Here is a 19,920-nt window from a genome sequence, read left to right on the forward strand (position 1 = left end):
TAAAAATCGGCCCGACAGAGTACTGGGTTTCATCTCAAGGAGCGTAAGCAATAGGAGCGCTGAAGTCATCCTCAAACTTTACTTAGCACTAGTTAGACCTCATCTCGATTATGCAGTTCAGTTCTGGTCCCCCTACTATAGAATGGATATCAAGATGTTAGAATCTGTACAAAGGAGTATGACAAAGATGATTCAGGGGGTGAGAAACTTGCCTTATGAAGACAGGCTGAAGCATTTAAATCTACACTCTCTAGAAAGGCGAAGGTTGCGAGGAGACTTGATCGAAGTTTATAAATGGATGAAGGGCTTTAATAAAGGGGATGTCAATAAGATTTTGATAGTAAAAGAGCCAGGTAGGACGCGTGTCAATGGATTAATTAAGTTAGACAAATTCAGATTCAACAAAGACATAGGCAAAAATTGGTTCACTAATAGAGTGGTGGACGAATGGAACAGGCTTGGGAGCCATGTTGTGGGTGCCAATACCATAGATACATTCAAGAAGAGGTTAGATAAAGCCATGGATGGTGAGATAAGGTGGGGTTGAGTGTACAGGAGCTGCCTTGTATAGGCCAACCGGCCTCTTGCAGACTCCTTATGTTCTTATGTTCTTATGCACTCTGGATACATTATTGAACCATTAACACTTTGACATGACACTTAAAGAATGTCTGCCAGTTTTGTTGATCATAAGTACATGAAGTGGTTGCTGCCTTCTGTTTCCCTGCCTGCCTTGACAACTTATCACTGGAAAACATGTACAGAGACATTTCTCATGATGTTCATAAGATGTGTGTGTGTGTGTGTGTGTGTGTGTGTGTGTGTGTGTGTGTGTGTGTGTGTGTGTGTGTGTGTGTGTGTGTGTGTGTGTGTGTGTGTGTGTGTGCTTACATCATTCATTATCCCTGCCAACACATTTTTTTCATTTTTCCCTCCATGCACTTGCATGAACCTTGTTATATAAAACAGTTTTTATATGGTACTGGTGAGGTGTTTAGTCTGAGTATGTTGGCATTTACTGGTCCAGCACTGCTTCCCTCACTGGTCTTAGCACACAAAGGTAATGGTGTCACCCTGTGTCCAGGCGTCGTCCAGACCACTGCCCTGCTGGACTACGAGGCCTCCGCCAGCCACAATCTGACGGTGCGGGCGCGGGACCCCTTCACCGGGGACCACACGGACACCCACGTCACAGTCGCAGTCACGGACGTCAATGACAACCCGCCGGAGTTCAGCCGTTCCGTCTTCAAGGGAGACGTGTCGGAGGCTGCATCACCGGGCCACGTGGTGCTGCAGGTAAATTACTTCAGCAAATATTACAGGTTTTTCCACTTTTTTTTAACATGAAAATTTGACCATAAACTCTTTTATAAATATTGATTCCCATTCACTGCCTAGTAACATTTCATTGTTAATCAATCAAAAATGGATCTTATGCATAAGTTTGATAAGCTGATCGAAAAATCAAGAGTTTGAATTCTTTTTGCATTGTCGAGACACCTTCACCCTCTGCCTTGTACAGGTCTCGGCAAGTGACGTGGACACGGGGCCGGGCGGTTCAGTGCGCTACTCGTGTGTCATGGAGTGTGGCAGCTTTGAGGTGCGTGCCCTGGACGGTGCCGTCACACTCACCAAGGAGCTGGATGCAGAGACTGAGGCTCAACACGTGCTGACTGTGCTGGCCACGGACTCAGGCATACCCCAGCTCTCCTCCACCGCCACAGTGGTTATTGACGGTAAATTACATGTAGACATTAAACACTTATATAGCCAGATTAATTGGGCCAAAGGCAAGTTGTATGCATGAAGTTTCCATATGCTTGAGGTACTGAACGTTATGGCTGACAAAGAAGGTATATTCCCACACCAGCTGGTTTTTAGAGTGGGTTCTCAACCTCGGAATGCATCCAGACGGTAAATTAAGTAATAGAAAAAAATATGAATATAGAAAACCATTTTTTTTTTTCGATTATAAATATCTGATTAAAATCCTGCCAACTCTGGGCAGGACACGCATGTAGGAGGGGGCAGAACAAGTGGACAAAAGTAACTACAGTACATCTAGGGTCATATTCTTACACATTGCAGCACCCAAGCGCTCATATTTGACTAGGCTTGCATAGGAGTTGTGGTTATTTCCATGGGTAGTTTTATGACCCCGATAATAGTTTGACCCTTTTTCTGTACCTCGAACCTGAAAAAACACTCCTAGGAAACCGACTAAGCTCCATTTTGGCCTTTGGAAATAGTTGATGTGAGGGATGGAAGCGTCAGACCACATCTATAGTCGTGTTTTGTTAAGCCTGGCCAGATGTTTTCTTTGCCTACAGTTGTGGACTTCAACGACAACCCTCCAGCGTGGCGCCAGGACAGCTACTCCTGCCGCGTGTCGGCCGAGGCCCAGCCCGGCCATGTGGTCACCTCGGTATCTGCTACTGACCCAGACGCTGGTCAGGTCACGCCGCTCAGTTATGCCATTCACTCGGGAGACCGAGACGCCATCTTCAAAATGGATCAGCTGACTGGTAAGGTTCATGTACGCATATAGATGACTAGACTTAAACCTTCAACAATGGCCATCATTCATTTAATCAGACTCTTTCGCGCTACTAATTTGAATGTTTAGATCAAATTTGGCGGGTTCAGTGACTTGCCGAAGTGTCTGCCAGCATAATTATCTGACCCTCGTAGATCTGAAATAAGATCATTAGTCCTCACTGAGCAGCCCTGGAACCGTAAGATAAGAAAACACTGGGAAACACAGGACAGGATAGAGAGTGAAGATCATTCTGAGTACAAGGATAACAGTGACGAAAACATTGTGAGTAGTGACAGGCAGGCCGCTGCCCGCTCATCGACATACTTGTACTTAATTGCACTATAAGATGTAAATAAATAAAAATAGTGAAAGCATGCAGTAGTGAGAGTGACCTAGAGAGTGATGGTGTTATTTCATTATCTGTGCTGCACTCTAGCCCAGCAAGTGCTCCAGCGTGACTATTACACAACGTATCGCAATTTGGATTTCACCGCTGTCTTCAGGGAGTTAAGACGCTTCATACAATGTGAATAAACAACAACAAAATAGCAGCTGTTTTTACCCGTATCCAGGGACCATTTAGTGAAAACAATACCCGTCGTTTAAGGGTTAAGGAAGCTTGAAGTTTGGAGGAAAAATTTTAGACATATTGAGGGATACGTGTTGAAAAGAAAAGCTGTTGTTTTGATGAAGGGTTGAAGGCACGATTGTTTGCTCCTGCAGTGACCAGAGTGGTGCAGGAAGAGGAGATGGAATGTGTTGGCTTGAGAATGGTGAATTTTAACTATTGAAAGGTGGATCTTTTTCCCCAGGTGTGTTGACGGTGACGGCCCCACACAAGCTCAAGGACGTGGCCTCCCTCACCCTGAACCTGTCTGTGAGTGACGGGGTGCACGCGGCCTTCACCGGGCCTCCAACCACCACGCGCCGAGGTAACCTTTTAGTATGGTCTTTGGGTACAAAGGCTGTGATGGCCGTGTTTAAGGCTGTGATGGCCGTGTTTAAGGCTGTGATGGCCGTGTTTAAGGCTGTGATGGCCGTGTTTAAGGCTGTGATGGCCGTGTTTAAGGCTGTGATGGCCGTGTTTAAGGCTGTGATGGCCGTGTTTAAGGCTGTGATGGCCGTGTTTAAGGCTGTGATGGCAGTTTTTGAGGCTGTGATGGCAATTTATGAAGCCGCTAACATTAACGTCATCTTTTTTACGATATATGAGACAGTCAAAAAGGTCAACCGAAAGTCTTTTATCTTAAGGTTTTCACACCAGTCAGTTGGCATGAAAGCATTGATAAAGGACAGCAAGGGAAATATCACTGTGGCAGAGACCAAAGAGGTTGAAAACACTCAATTATCTTAACCCCTTGACTGCGGATTTCCTACCAGAAGACATCACTAAGCTACAGGAATGGAACAAAAAGTGGCTGCTACAATTCAGTGAAGAAAAATGTAAAGTCATGCACCTTGGGAGGGGATATCCAGCATACCAATACCACATGGGAACACTCCACTATCCACCACAGAGGCAGAGAAAGACCTGGGACTGTATGTTACCAGTGTAACGGCCCCAGGTTCGACCCCTGGTCATCACAGGTTGAAGTGAAGGCCAAATCCGTGCCAATCTCAGCGGACGGGTTAAGGTTATCACACCAGTCAGTCAGCATGAAAATGATTATAAAAGACAGCGAGAGAAATATCAATATGGCATCCTTTAAAAAGTCAATGCAGTCACTTACCTTTAAGTTTTCACAAGAGCAGTCAACATGAAAATAGTAATAAAAGATAGCAAGGGGTATACTTCTTCTCAGTGTGGCAGATTTTAAGGAGGCCCAAGACAGTCAGCTATCTTCAAGTTTTCATATTGTTCTCTCCCACCATCTCCCCTTGTAAGGCACTGATAGGTAGACAGCATGTAGTATAATAAGCAATGCCAGCAAAGCCCTCAAGCAGCCCAGTCAGCCACAAACACCCAGACCTTACCTAGGACAGGTTAAGACACCTCTCCACTTCAAATTGACCTCTCCTTTGGCCTCTTGTTCTGCTTTCATTTGTTGAAGCATTGTATAGCAAGCTTCTTTGTTGCTCTTTTTGTTTTTTTGCCCTTGAGCTGCCTCCCTTGTAAAAAAATAATCCTCTTGTCATCTGCTCCCTCTCTTCTGATGAGGTGCTGTACCGTGCTGTGAGTTCTGAGGTGCTGTATGGTTTTGTATGGCAGGGTGGGAATGAATGAGTGCTGTGATGGAAGAGGAGGGGAAGGAGGGTGTAAGAGAGGTGGCAGGAGAGGGAGGAACATGATTGATGGGAAGCAGCTGCCTGAATGAAGTGATTTTTGGCCTTAGGAAAGTCAGGCAAGGTTACTAAATTGCCCTCATTAATCCCTGTAACCCAACTGAGAACTCCTAATAAAGCACCTCACAGTCTAGGGCTTTCCAGGGAATATAAGCTTTTTTATCTTACCCCATATGAGATAAGTGATTTTAGGCTTTCGTTAAGTCAGAGAAGGTTACTAAATTGCCAATATTCATCCCTATAACCCATTTGGAAACTTCTAATAAATCACCTCATAGTCTACGGCTTTCCAGAGAATATAAGCCTTTTAATCTCACCCCATATGAGTTAAGTGATTTTAGGCTTTCAATAAGTCGGGCAAGGTTACTAAATTGCCCTTATCAATCCCTATAACCCATCTGTAAACTTCTAATAAATCACCTCACAGTCTACAGCTTTCCAGAGAATATGTATTTATTTATTTTTTTTCTTTTTTTCCCGTACAAGTGAAGTGAATTTGGCTTTCATTAAGTCAGGCAAGGTTACTAAATTGCCTTTATTCATCTCTATAACCCATCTGAGAATTTATAATAAATCACCTCACAGTCTATACAGCTCTCTGGAGAATATAATTTGAGGGTTTTTAGTCACCTCATATGAGTGAAGGAAATTTGGCTTTCAGTAATTATTAACTCAGTAGCAGCGGGGATCATGTTTCTTAATGGTCCCTCAAAGCAAGAAAAATGAGAAAAAATCATCACTCACACAAACCATTTCATAATATATATCAAAGCATTTGTGATCAGTTTATGTATCATCTATTTTGGGGGGTTCATATCATGGCACAAATTTGGCCCATCGCTGCTACCAGGTTAATCCCTGTAACCCACCTGAAAACTTATAATAAAGCACCTCACCGTCTACAGTATTCCGGAGAATATGTTGATTTTTTTTTAGTCCTCCCCGTACAAGTGAAGTGAATTAGGCTTTTGTTAAGTCAGGCAAGGTTACTAAATTGCCCTTATTAATCCCTACAACCCATCTGAAAACTTCTAATAAAGCACGTCACAGTCTATGGCTTTCCATAATATGTAAGTCAATTTTTTTTTTTTTAGTCATCCTGTACAAGTTAAGTGATTTTAGGCTTTCATTAAGTCCCTTATTAATCTCTGTAACCCATCTGAGAACTTCTAATCAATCACCTCACAGTCTACGGCTTTCCAGAGAATATAAGCTTTTTAATCTCACCCCATACGAGTTAAGTGATTTTAGGCTTTCATTAAGTCAGAGAAGGTTACTAAATTGCCAATATTCATCCCTGTAACCCGTCTGAAAACTTATAATAAATCACCTCACAGTCTAGGGCTTTTCGGAGAATATGTTAACCCAGTAGCAGCAGGGATCATGTTTCTTAATGGTCCCTCTAAGCGAGAAAAATGAGAAAAAATCATCACTCACACAAACCATTTCATAACATATATTAAAGCATTTGTGATCAGTGTGTGGATCATCTATTTTGGGGGGTTTAAATCATGGTACAAATTTGGCCCATCACTGCTACACGGTAAAGCCACAAATTTGGCCCGTCACTGCTACACGGTAAAGCCACAAATTTGGCCCGTCGCTGCTACACAGTAAAGCCACAAATTTGGCCCATCACTGCTACACGGTAAAGCCACAAATTTGGCCCGTCACTGCTACACAGTAAAGCCACAAATTTGGCCCGTCGCTGCTACACGGTAAAGCCACAAATTTGGCCTGTCGCTGCTACACAGTAAAGCCACAAATTTGGCCTGTCGCTGCTACACAGTAAAGCCACAAATTTGGCCCATCGTTGCTACAGTAAAGCCACAAATTTGGCCTGTCGCTGCTACACAGTAAAGCCACAAATTTGGCCCTTCGCTGCTACACAGTAAAGCCACAAATTTGGCCTGTCGCTGCTACACAGTAAAGCCACAAATTTGGCCTGTCGCTGCTACACAGTAAAGCCACAAATTTGGCCTGTCACTGCTACACAGTAAAGCCACAAATTTGGCCTGTCGCTGCTACACAGTAAAGCCACAAATTTGGCCCGTCGCTGCTACACAGTAAAGCCACAAATTTGGCCCGTTGCTGCTACACAGTAAAGCCACAAATTTGGCCTGTCGCTGCTACACAGTAAAGCCACAAATTTGGCCTGTCGCTGCTACACAGTAAAGCCACAAATTTGGCCCGTTGCTGCTACACAGTAAAGCCACAAATTTGGCCCATCACTGCTACATAGTAAAGCCACAAATTTGGCCCGTCGCTGCTACACAGTAAAGCCACAAATTTGGCCTGTCGCTGCTACCAGGTTAAGTTTTTCAGTCACCCCGTACAGCTCGTTTCTATGTCCTTGGATCACTTTAGTCTCTCCTCTGTACTAATTTAAGAGAACTGTATCCTCTCTGTAATAGGGGCACCAAAATTGAGCAGTCTTATCCAGGAAGGGTCTAACAAGTGGCAAATATACAACTAGGATTACTTCTGCACTGCCAGTTGCTGATGCCCATAGAAATACAGCCCAAGACTATTTTGCATTGAGCTCTTTCAAGTGGAGAGTATCAAGACCCCTATCCACCCAAAATTGACCTCGCTTCTGGCCTCTCGTTCTTTTTTTCTTTTGTCAAAGCAGTGTACATATAGCAGGCCTTTTTGTTGCTGTTTTTGTTTTTTGACCTTGAGCTTCCTCCCTTGCTGTAAAAATAAAATTAAAAAATTGTGTGGTTCAGGGCAGTAATACATTGATTTGGGGGTTGAATGTCAGGGCTCACACATGCCTAGAGTGACCAAGACTTGTTTTATTTATTTGTTTTCACTATTTTGTTTCATTATTTGTTTGAACTATTTGGAAGACCATTTTTTCCTACACTTAACCCGGTAGCAGCGGGGATCATGTTTCTTAACGGTCCCTCCAAGCGAGAAAAATGAGAAAAAATTCCCCCTCACACAAACCATTTCATAATATATATCAAAGCATTTGTGATCAGATTATGTATCATCTATTTTGGGAGGTTTATATCATGGCACAAATTTGGCCCGTCGATGCTACACAGTAAAGCCACAAATTTGGCCCGTCGCTGCTACCGGGTTAAAATTATCAGCATCTCCATGTTGAACTGCATCATCCATTTATGGGAACACTCATACAGTGTCCTATTTATGTGTCATCCACAAACTTGCTGATGTCACTGGTTGCACTGCAGTCAAGATCATTGATGTAAATAGTAAATAGCAATGGATCTAAAGCTAAACCTTGCGGGCTGCCATCAGTAACACACACCCAGTCTGATTTATCTGTGTTTACTTGAACTCTCTGCGTCTTGTCTCTTAGTCACCTCCTGATCCACCCCAAACCTTAGCCCTCTGTCCCATGTGCTTTGACTTTATTTAAGTCTTGAATGCTCAACTTAAAGTGAGATACATAAACAACATCATAATTTTCATCCTTTCCTGCCCCTTCATGCACCTTTTTGAGAAGTGACATAAGGTTAGTGAGATGAGATTTACCCTTCGTGAACCCATGCTGGAAGTCAGTAATCTGATTGTATTTGTCTGGGTGGTCATGAATATTTCTAGCTGTAACACACAAATGATTTCCCTACAACTGACTTTAAACCAGTTGGTGGTAATTAGACACAGCTTATTTATCCCTCTTTGTAAATATTGGTACAACATTGGCCTTTTCCCTAGTGCCAGTACTACCCCAGTGCTGGACGACTTCATAACCATAGTGGCCAGTGGTTTGGAAATGTCCAGGCCTCCACAGCAGCTCCCTTACCATTGGAAATAAGTCTTGGCAGGGTCAGTCATTTCCCTCAGGGCACAAGACTTGTTGGCCTCCCTGTGCTCTGCCTCACCAAGAGTTGTCTCTTACAGATACATCCCAGTGAGCAGGGGTGACTTGTGGGGAGTGAGTCATAGGCCCATAGAGCAAAAGTTTGCATGCACAGGGAATGAAGGTAAAAAATGGCCTGGGGAGAATTGGGGCCTTTTCCTTTTTTTCCCCTGTTGAGTGTCTCCTCTCATTACTGGCCTGTGTTTATTTGTACTTGAGGCGTTGGGTGTGCACCAAACCATGAGGACCAGAACTATATCATAACTTGCAACTTTATCTCCTTTTCCCTGTTGAGTGTCTCCTCTCCTTACTGCACTTTTTTATGTGTATCTGAGGCATTGGGTGTGTGTCAGATTGTGAGGACCAGAACTTCATGTGTCCTCGTTGTTCTTCAGATGTGGGCTGTGACCTGGTGACCAACCTCGGCGAGACCCACACCTCCTCGGCCCGGCAGTCTCCATTTTCAGACGATTCTTCAGGTATGGCATTCTTAACCCGGTAGCAGCGGGAATCATGTTTCTTAATGGGCCCACCAAGCGAGAAAAATGAGAAAAAATCACCCCCCACACAAACCATTTCATAATATATATCAAAGCATTTGTGATCAGATTATGTAGCATCGATTTTGGGGGTTTATATCATGGCACAAATGGCCCGTTGCTGCTACACTGTAAAGCCACAAATTTGGCCCGTTGCTGCTACTGGGTTAATGTAGCCCTTCCAGACCCCTGTATTTTATTTCTTTATTTTTTCAGCTTTCTTAATAGGCTTTTCTTTCATCATTACTTTCCTTACCATTATCATCATTACCATTATCATTATTTCTATTTTCCCATCTGTGCTCCTCTCCTATTTCATCCTAATCCCTATCTTTATCCTCTTCTCCCTTCCTTTCCCTTTCCCACCCCTCCATCTTTTCTCTCCCTCCTCCTCCTCCCTTCCTGCTCCTCCTTCATCACTGTCCTTTCCCTCCTCTCCATCTCCTCCTACCTCTCCATTGTCTCCCTTTCCCACCCTTCCTCCACTTCTCCCTCTCACTCCCCTTCTTCCTCCCCCTTCCCTAACTTAGCTACTCCTCAAAAAGTATATCTGCCGTGTTTCAGTCGTCATTTGCCATTTTAAAAATTGACTTGCCATTGATTTCTGAGAATTAAATAATAAGTAAAGAAAAATATTAACTCAGCATTGATAACTTGTGCAGATTAATGGATTTATTTTATTCAAGCCATAAAGTCAATCTTCAGCATGAGAAAGGAGAAAAAGAAATTGGTACCTTACATCTTTTGCACACACACACACACACACACACACACACACACACAGGGCATGGGGAGAGAGATTTTTAAAACTGACTACGGAAAACTTAATGATGCAGTGGGTGACTGAAAATACAAGATACAGGAGTGATGACGACCCACCAAGACTGGACCTGGGGCTGACGAAGGGAGTGCACCTGTTAAATGAGTTAAGATATGTGTGTCCCACGGGAAAAAGTGATCATGTAATAATAGAGTTGGAAACCGATGAGGATGTCACTGAGGAAGATGAATCATACAAAGGAAAAAGGAGAAACTGCAGGAAAGTGGACATAGAAAATCTCAAGAAATATTACAAAAAACTGGACTGGAAAAAGTTAAAAAGAACAAGCAAAGTGCAGGAAAAGTATGATGTTTTCATAAAGGCATATGAGACAGGAGTCAAAAAATGTCCCATAATATAAACCAATAGAAAGAGGAAAGCAAGATTGGTTTAATGCAAGATGTGCAGGCGCAAAGAAAAAAAGGGACAGAGCGTGGAAAAGACTGAAAAGAACCAGAGGAATAAAGAAGACTTTAAGATAGCAAGAAATGAATATGTGAAAATAAGGAGGGAGGAAGGGAAAGGATATCAACACCCTTACTCCCTCTCTTCGCCTCCTATCCACCACTTCATCAGTTTTTTCTTCTTCATTCTCCAAAAAAAATTCTTCTTATCTTCCTCTGATCTTTCCTCATTCCTTTTTTTCACTTCATTTATCATTTCTTTTACCTTCATTCTTTCATCCTCCGTCATATTTCTCCTCACATATATCTGTTTGTGTACTTCAGAGTTGTTTAATCTCCACAACCTATTTAGGATGGTTTCTGTTGTCATTTGGGATCTTAACTTAATCTTTAATGGCCTGTTCTTTCCTTCCTCATACCTTCCCAATCTTGTTATTTCATCTACTTCTTCCTCAAACTTTTCCTCTTCTTCAGTATTCAAATTTCTCAATACACTTTTCACCCTATTCTTCTCACAACTTTCCCTCTGAGTCTTCACTGTGTTTTTCTTCTTGTACACCAAACATTATGACATTTTTTCTTATCTGCCATGTCCCTCACCATTGTTTCTGTGTGTGTGTGTGTGTAAGAGAGAGAGAGAGAGAGAGAGAGAGAGAGAGAGAGAGAGAGAGAGAGAGAGAGAGAGAGAGAGAGAGAGAGAGAGAGAGAGATACACACACACACACACACACACAGTATAGTATATACATATATAGATATATGTATTTCAGAAAAAATCTTTCCTTTTTAATCTGTCATGGCAGGAGTTTTGTTTGTGTGATGGCCCAGGGTTGCATCATGTGGTGCCAGCCAGGAGTGCCCAGCTCCTGTACTGCACAGAGGTTCCCGGTGGCACGCTGTGCTGCTGCAGCATGGGTCACCCACTGATGGCACTAATAGCATGCCTGCTTAACACTGACTTGGTTAATGCACCCTAATGAAAATTCTATTAAATTTCACTCCATGTATTTATTTGGTGCCAGCTTCTAATTTATGATCTGCATAAATTTGATTTTGTCCAAGGAAACACTAAAAGCCTTTCTGTGAGGGGTTTAGGTTCTTCCCCTCACAGCGAGGAGGGAAGTGTGAAGGTTTTGCAGCGTACTCTCACGACAAGACTTTACCCTCAGGAATAACAAACTTCTATTTATATCCTGGCGGGTGCAGAGAGGGGCCAGGCGTCAGGTTCCCCCGCCGTGCCCCCTCTCCCCTGCCCCCACCTCCTGGCTCGCCGGGCCCCAGCACATTTAGACTACCCTCAAGAGGCCACCACAGCTGATAGTGACCACACCAGAAGACTGTTGCATGGCCCTCAGAGCCAGGCCTCTGCCTTGCATGGGCCCTACACAAGGGCTCCCCATGGCTTTGACAGCCAAAGGGTTTCTGAGAGGCAATGCAGCGCTGTGCCAACACTCACCCGACTGAGTTCGTGTACTGCTTGAGATAACCGGCCACTGCTGCGAGTCTTCTGAGGCTCAGCTTTGAGTAGCACTTACCATGACAAACTATACAAGTTAACATGGTGATAGTAACGTGCTTTTTTAATATCTTAAGAACACGAGTGCTGTCGTGTTTCATCCCCGTGTAACTTTGTGATCTGTTCCTTCAGCTGCTGCTAACTGACACAGTCTTGTGTTGTGGTTGACGGCACAGACACTCTTTCATCACACAGCCAAAAGAGCAACAAAGTAGTACATAGTTAATATGAAGCTAGTGCTTTTGTTGATTTACACAATTTTATTGATTTTTGGGTTTACAACTTACAAAGTTTCATATATATATATATATATATATATATATATATATATATATATATATATATATATATATATATATATATATATATATATATATATATATATATATATATATATATATATATATATATATATGATAACTTTTGAACCTCATCTATAATAATGAATTTGCTCTGTAATTTTAAGTAAGTTTCCCAGGTTGAGAGAAGGGAGAATGCACAGTGTAAATATAAGCCTCTGGGACATGACCACTCACGTGTCTTCTGTTTTCCTTGCACGCAGCACCGAGCCAGCAGAAGAAGAAAGGTACCTACCCATACTTTAGTAGTAATATAATTTCCTCCTTTTGTGTGTTTTACAAAAGCCATAAAAGTCTGCAGGAGAATTAGGCTAAACGAGGTGTTGCAACTTTAAGTGTAATAGTCTGTATTAGATTAATATTTTTTTTGCATGGTATCCCATACATCATATTCACCATCTTGTGATGCATGTGGAGAAAGCTCTTGCAGCATCATGGGTCTGGGACTGTCACGTAGAAATCTTTATAGCACGCTGTGAATACACTGACATACACTGAAGGCTGAGGAATGTGGATCTGTGTCAGAAAGCCTGGTAATATATGTCTGTGTTTCCCAAATCCTAGGCTACCACTGGGATGACTATGACATGCACGGCCCACACACGCTGGTGGGCTGCGGCAGCGAGGGGGCCACGGCCGCCCCGCCAGACTTGCTGATGCTGAGCCAGGGCACCTCCCTCTTCCACGGAGACGACCCCATGGAGGGAACGCCACTGCTGCCATGTGAGACTTTTTGTGTGGTTGTGGATGTTATTTTCTTTGAGTAATTGCATCTACAATCAGGTTTAAGCAGCTTTCTTCTCCTATACTGTAATTTGTGTCATGAATATATATAAAAAATGTTGGCACCAAATCTGCCCTTGTGGGGCTCCTCAGTAGTCTCTTCAAATGAAGTGATTCTCTGGTGCCTGGCAATATATATGTCAGGCCTCTCCTGATTGGCTGGGTTTCTCTATGACTCATGACAATGGCCTGTCAATCACACATGCTCTCGTGCCACACATTACTATGATGTTTGTCACAGCTCGCCTCTTATACAAGATAAACAGACTTAGAACTGATTGTAGAACTCGCATAATGCTTGTCAAAATTCGGTAAAACAAAAAATAAATGAATAAATATATATGAAAATTAGTAATGTGATGCAGGCAGTGAGATGTACAGCAGAGGAGCAAGGAGGAGTGAGTGTGTGTGAGGGAAGGAGCTCACCACGGCAGGAAGAGTGAGTAGCAGCTCACCACTCATCCTGTCAACACATGACTAGTATGGTGATGTAGGATATTTGAGAGGCGCAGCAGAGGAGAGAACCAAATATAAACATGTACTTCAACCTTGTCACGTGATGGACACACAATTCTTTTGGTCATTGAGGGAGCGACTTATTGAAGCAGATCAAAGTGTATGAGCAAGGGTTGTGATGTGCCAAGGCCCTTGAGTGGCGGCACTGTCCACCGTGGGAGCCGGTGAGTAATGTAAACATGGTAGACTGTTCCCGTAGAGTGTACCTCGCCACACCCAGCAAGCATTGAAAATTTGTTGGCAATCTACTGGAAATTTCCGGAAAACCCTTTTGCTGGTAAATCTGTTGGTGCCAAATATTGCATGGGACTTACTGAAACCATGTTGTTGAACTGTTTTTATTATTACTACTACTCTGCTACTATAGTGAAACCAAATTGGCGAGTGTTGTGGTGTTGGCTCCTGCGGGTCCTTTCTTCTGTCTGCTCTGCCACAGTTGCAACACCTGTCTCTTCCTCCCTTATGTTAGCTATAGCTAGCATATGAAAGGAAAATATAGGTGTTGGGATTGTGTGGCAGAGCAGAGGGGAGGAAAGGACCCGCGGGAGCCAACGCCAAAACAGGCTCGCCAATCTGGTTTTATTATACTCCTACTACTGCTACTACTGGTACTGCTGCTGCTGCTACTTCCACCAGTGATATTCAAGCAGTTACTGCACAACTAGCTATCACTACTAGTTCCAGCTCCATGATAACAAACACCATGACTGTTGAGCTGACTGAGTGTGTGTTATCCCTCCAGGCTCTGCTGCCACACCCCTGCTGAGTGTGGACGCCCGGGGCGGTCCAGACGGCCGGGACACACCAGACGGTGACGAGGACAATGATGATCCCTGCAGCTTTGAGGAAATACTCCTGGCAAATAATATATCTGTTGACTCATGCCAAGACCTGACTCTTGATCATTCGTCTAAATACAACATTGTCTCGGACCTTGAAGATGACTGCCCAGAGTCAGCCCTGAAGATATCCAACATGCCTTCTGTCATCGAGGACGCCAACAGGCTCGGCAGCCCCAGGAGCCGCCGCCCCTTCCACTGCAGAGACTACAGCTGCGTGTCGGACCTGTCCTTCCTCTCCGCCCTGGAGGAGGAAGGCGTTGACGACTCAATGTCTGAACTCCAGGAATCTGACTATGAGCTGCTGGATAGAGTCAGTGAGCCCCTCACACCCACACTGGTGCAGACTTCCCTCTCAGAAGTGTTTCTATAGTCTTGTGATGTGATGACAGCTGCTGCTGGACAAGGAGCAAAAACTTTTTACCCCACCAACTCCCAGCAATTTGTTTAACATTAAATTAAATATGTGGGAAAGATAAATATGAATTACATGATAGGTAGGTAGATAGATAGATAGATGGATGAATAGATAGGTAGATGTACTGAGAGAAAGAAGAAATTATTAAATATACTTTTATACAAATATATACATAACATACACATTCTGTTCATGTTTCAGACAAACTTCCATTCATGGAAAGATTACTAAAATCTAATTTACCACAAACTAAATTCATTATTCCGTAAGGAAAAAATGGAACAGGTGTAGCTGCTTTCTATTACTGCATGAAAACCTGGAGTAACCAACAGCACTTCTATAAATTATCTAAAGTATCACAAGCAGTGTGCAACATTTTCTCGAGCCAAGCCTTCACATGTCAGGTCAGCACGATGCGTAGAAGAGAACATTTTTACCAACAAGGCTGAGCCGAGTGAGTCGAGACTCGCATAAAGTTTTGTACAAACGAGCAAAGGACAGAGACACTGTGTTTATGAACACACATTATCTCAGGATGGTTAAGGGAAGCCACTTGTAGCCAGCCCAAAGGGGTTACAAGCTGTTGCCAAAGGTGGGGTTTCATGTTAAAGCAACAGGATGAGTCAGTGAGTGTATTGTGAGGCACAAGCCACAGAGCTGTTCCCGTGTGGACTGAAGGCTGCTGTACTGAAGGGGGAGGCACGACTAAGGCCATCAAAAATATGCCTCGCGCCAGATAAGATAGTACAAATAGACCTCAAGATGCTGGAGAGGATGTGCATAAGCCATCATATTGTAAAATGTGTTATACCATTTTTTATACTTTAGTATGTTTTCATAGTCTGAAAATGCAAGTGCACCTATTATCATTATTCCTCATGGGAATTTTAAGTTAAAGAAATTCATATTATGCAACCCATCCATGAATGCAAGTCCACATCAGTCATTATAGTCCATTTCATTCCATCTGTCCACTCACGAACTTAGATGTGGCACCTGCGCATTGTTAGTTCATGATTGCGTGAAGATCAACTTTATATTTTCAGCGATGTATTTGAATGTTTGTGTATACAAAAAACCCTCGTCTTTTTATATGAACCACAAACATGCTGATTTGCATCGATAATCTACCAAGAGTTAACCAGCATCTCCATTCTTTCATCCCCTTCACAGGTAAACTCTGGAACAGTCTTCCTTCGTCTGTATTTCCTCCTGCCTATGACTTGACCTCTTTCAAGAAGAATGTATCAAGACACCTCTCCACCCGAAATTGACCTCTCTTTTGGCTACTCTTTACTTTCAACTTTTGTAGAAGTGGCGAATAGCGGGCCCTTTTTTTTACTTTTGCCCTTGAGCCGCATCTTTTGATATATATATATATATATATATATATATATATATATATATATATATATATATATATATATATATATATATATAAGCAAACGAAAGAACAATTTGCATATCAAATAATATAGTCTAATCATACTCGAACGATTCATAGCCTTTCAGATACCCATATTTCATCTTATTCAGGTACATAAAGTGACATCCCACTCTGCAAGTGTCTGTACATAAGTAATTTAAGGAATTTTGATGTGTTGCATGTAAACAGCATGGGTAGCCTAATATTCTAAATAGCCTAGCATCACATTGAAGTTATTATATACTGCTTCATGTTATTTTGATTATTAATCATTATTTACATGCAGTAAATTATTAAGATATCCTTTATATGCAATTGCAGGGCCAGATGTCTTTTAATATACCTGAAATGAGTTATCAATCAATGAATTTGAAAAAAACATAGATCGTTGGAGCATGATGTGACTGTTGTTTGATACAAGCTTGTCTTTTCGTGTGCTTGTGTTAGATTATCGATGCAAATGACCGAGTTGTTTTTTGTACACATAAACATTCAAATATATTATTGAAAAATAAGCTTGAATGTCTATCACAACAGTTGATTTTCATGTATTCATGAACTAGAAATGCACAGGTGTCACATCCATCATAATTCCTGCTTTGTTGGTGGACAGATGAAATGAAACGGACTATAACAGGACATACAAAGAGCAGGTTTCGGTACCGTACTGGTACTGTGTTTTTATTTCGTGCAACAACTAGTTTTTTATACTTTTTTCTCCTTTCCTACGACCAATAGCTCTGTTCACAGCTTAACCACCAGCCAGTCACACCCTGCATTGATTCCCATGCAGGACAGTAACCTCTCATGACAGTGTGACACTCAAGACTCAATGAGGAGCCTCCCAGCAGGAGCTGCTCAGGAGGCAGGTCATTACTGTGGTGCCTTGGGGACTACTGGCAGCTTGTACACATGGAAACTTTGATGTTTAATATTCCAATGTGAAAAACTGAACACCAGAGATTTCTTTATTGGTGTGTCCCATGTGAATGCACAAAAGTTACAATCTTCCTGTGATTCTACAGTCTGCTGGAGTGAGTGAACATTGCAAAGTCTTCTTAAAGTGAAGTGTGTAGTGTGTAGCTACAGACAAGCAATATGATGCATTGTGTCCAACAAACTCTTTGGCTAATAACTGAAGACCTTTTTACCAAGAGTTACATATTTTTTAATGCATTTCTTTATTGTTACGTGTCATTTTCCCAACAAACATTTGTCATAAAGTCATACCATGCCTTTAAGGACGTGAGTGATGTACAAGAAACAATCATACGTGTGAATGCGAGAAAGGCGGGACTTCTGAAGATACAAGAGACGTTTCTCTTGACACGGTTTTGTTTCTTGTGGACTAGTCATTATTGATACAGAGTAGAACAAGTGCCTATGCAAGAGACCATTATATATTGATGTAAGGTAATTCATGTTCAGATGAACCACTGAGCCACATGCTCGCTTTCCTGGAGCATCACAGTCATGGCATGAAGGGATCACCCTTGTGGGAGGCTGCTGCCCACCACCGTGGCTCACTGTGCCACCCACCAGCACAGCGTGCAGCCACTCACTGGTTCATCCGGACATGCTGTATCATAACAACATAGTGAACAAAATGCTTATTAGCTTTTTGTACTCAATTTTTCTTTTAATATATAAATAAGTATGTGTGTGTGTGTGTGTGTGTGTGTATATATAAATATATATATATATATATATATATATATATATATATATATATATATATATATATATATATATATATATATATATATACACAAACACACACACACACCCACACATATATATATATATATATATATATATATATATATATATATATATATATATATATATATATATATATATATATATATATATATATATATATATATATATATATATATATATATATATATATATATATATATATATATATATATATATATATATATATATATATATATATATATATATATATATATATATATATATATATATATATATATATATATATATATATATATATATACATATACAAGATGAAAGATTTCAAGCTGTATTTTTAATAAGTATTTGTGTAAATAAAGGTGTTGTGGAAAGAAATGTAATTCTTACTTTTCACCTTCCAAAAAATATTGCCTTACTGGATCTTTTTGCCAAACCTTTCCACTGAAAACATGCTAACAAACCAACAAGAACTGGAGTGAACCAAGACACACACACACACACTGGTTACAGCGCTGCCAGGCTTCACAGTCTGACAGGGTGGCGGTTCGAGCCTGCTCAGGCCGGATTCTTTCTGTTGACTAGGAGTGGTTACTCTCCCCCCTTGAGCAGGGAGGAGGATGGAGAAATTTACCAGGAAGGAAAATAAGAAAGGAAATAAATAGGAAATTAAGCTCTAAAAGAAGAAAAAAAGATGGAGAGAGAGAGAGAGAGAGAGAGAGAGAGGGGCGGTGGAAGGAAAGGAGGGAATGTGGAAGAGATTGAGAGTTACTATGTGTTTCAGGCGCTATGAAACAGTTTTTCGAATATAACATTTTAACAAAGCGTCGGACAAGGATGGTATTTTGAAAGACGATGATTAAGACCCCAACCTAATTGGCAAAAATAGGCTTAGGTGCCAAATGTGAATGATTACAGCACTTGTAAGAGTAACTTCAAGGTAAACTTCACTAAAATATACAGGCACGGGTAGCGAGGCTACGTGCCGTCATCATATGCACCGCCTCTCGTTGAAGGCGTGACGTCAATGTGACGTTTACTATGAAGTAGCAGTAATCACTGACTCAACTGGTAGTTCTCTCTGTCCTCTCTCTCTCTCTCTCTCTCTCTCTCTCTCTCTCTCTCTCTACTCAACAAGAGTAGAAATGCAATGTTTTGGAGCCTTCTGATTAATGTAAAATCACTTAGGTTTAAGAATCTATGTAAATATCTCTCTCTCTCTCTTTCTCTCTCTCACACACACACACACACACACACACACACACACTAGTTCAGTCCTATACATAGGGATGATGCTCATTTGAAATTATTATATATTTGCGAAAAAGTTTTACTCGCAGGAAATTACTTATCCTTTGCATGGAAAATACGGTCTTTGGTACAACATGCTGTAAGTATATAACATAGTGCAGTGGCTGAACTATTTTTACTGTGTGTGTGTGTGTGTGTGTGTGAGAGAGAGAGAGAGAGAGAGAGAGAGAGAGAGAGAGAGAGAGAGAGAGAGAGAGAGAGAGAATTGCCGGTTGAGATGATGACTACTACGTCATAGTTACACGTCACATGGACGTCACGAACGAGAGGCACGTAGCCTCGCTACCCATGCCTGTATAATTTAGTGCAGTTTACCTTAAAGTTACTCCTACAAGTGCCGTAATCATCCACATTTGGCACCTAAGCCTATTTTTGCCAATTAGGTCGGGGTCTTAATCATCGTCTTCCAAAATACCATCCTTGTCCGATGCTTTGTTAAAATGTTATATTCGAAAAACTGTGTTTCATAGCGCCTGAAACACATAGTAGCTACTTTAATATTTCCCTGTATGATAAGTTTTTGAGTAAGCATGGATCATTATCTCTACGCTCTAAGACCTGTAATAAGGAAACCAGAATGGAGGACTTTTTGAATTCCATGCAAGTAGGGGCC

The 19,920-nt window shown here is 41.7% G+C and overlaps 1 protein-coding gene across 1 annotated transcript; it reads left to right on the top strand.

The window, feature by feature from the left end:
- Positions 1–902: 902 nt before the first annotated feature.
- LOC126991992 (protocadherin-16-like) lies at positions 903–17,953 on the top strand. The gene is made up of 8 exons (XM_050850638.1): positions 903–1,296; positions 1,523–1,736; positions 2,331–2,525; positions 3,352–3,471; positions 9,053–9,136; positions 12,499–12,522; positions 12,860–13,018; positions 14,337–17,953. Exons 1-8 carry the CDS (start codon positions 937–939, stop codon positions 14,804–14,806), a joined length of 1,626 nt encoding a protein of 541 aa, XP_050706595.1. The 5' UTR covers positions 903–936; the 3' UTR covers positions 14,807–17,953.
- The last annotated feature ends 1,967 nt before the right edge of the window (positions 17,954–19,920 follow it).

The sequence above is a fragment of the Eriocheir sinensis genome, unplaced genomic scaffold, assembly GCF_024679095.1.
Source record: "Eriocheir sinensis breed Jianghai 21 unplaced genomic scaffold, ASM2467909v1 Scaffold379, whole genome shotgun sequence".
In the NCBI taxonomy this organism is placed as follows: Eukaryota; Metazoa; Arthropoda; class Malacostraca; order Decapoda; family Varunidae; genus Eriocheir; species Eriocheir sinensis.

Bases quoted from the DNA above. Each gene is read 5' to 3' on its own strand.
- LOC126991992 (XM_050850638.1), top strand. From the start codon at position 937: ATGCACTTGCATGAACCTTGTTATATAAAACAGTTTTTATATGGTACT. The intron at 9,137-12,498 runs GTATGGCATTCT...CCTTGCACGCAG, and splicing joins ATTTTCAGACGATTCTTCAG to CACCGAGCCAGCAGAAGAAG. The intron at 12,523-12,859 runs GTACCTACCCAT...CCCAAATCCTAG, and splicing joins GAGCCAGCAGAAGAAGAAAG to GCTACCACTGGGATGACTAT.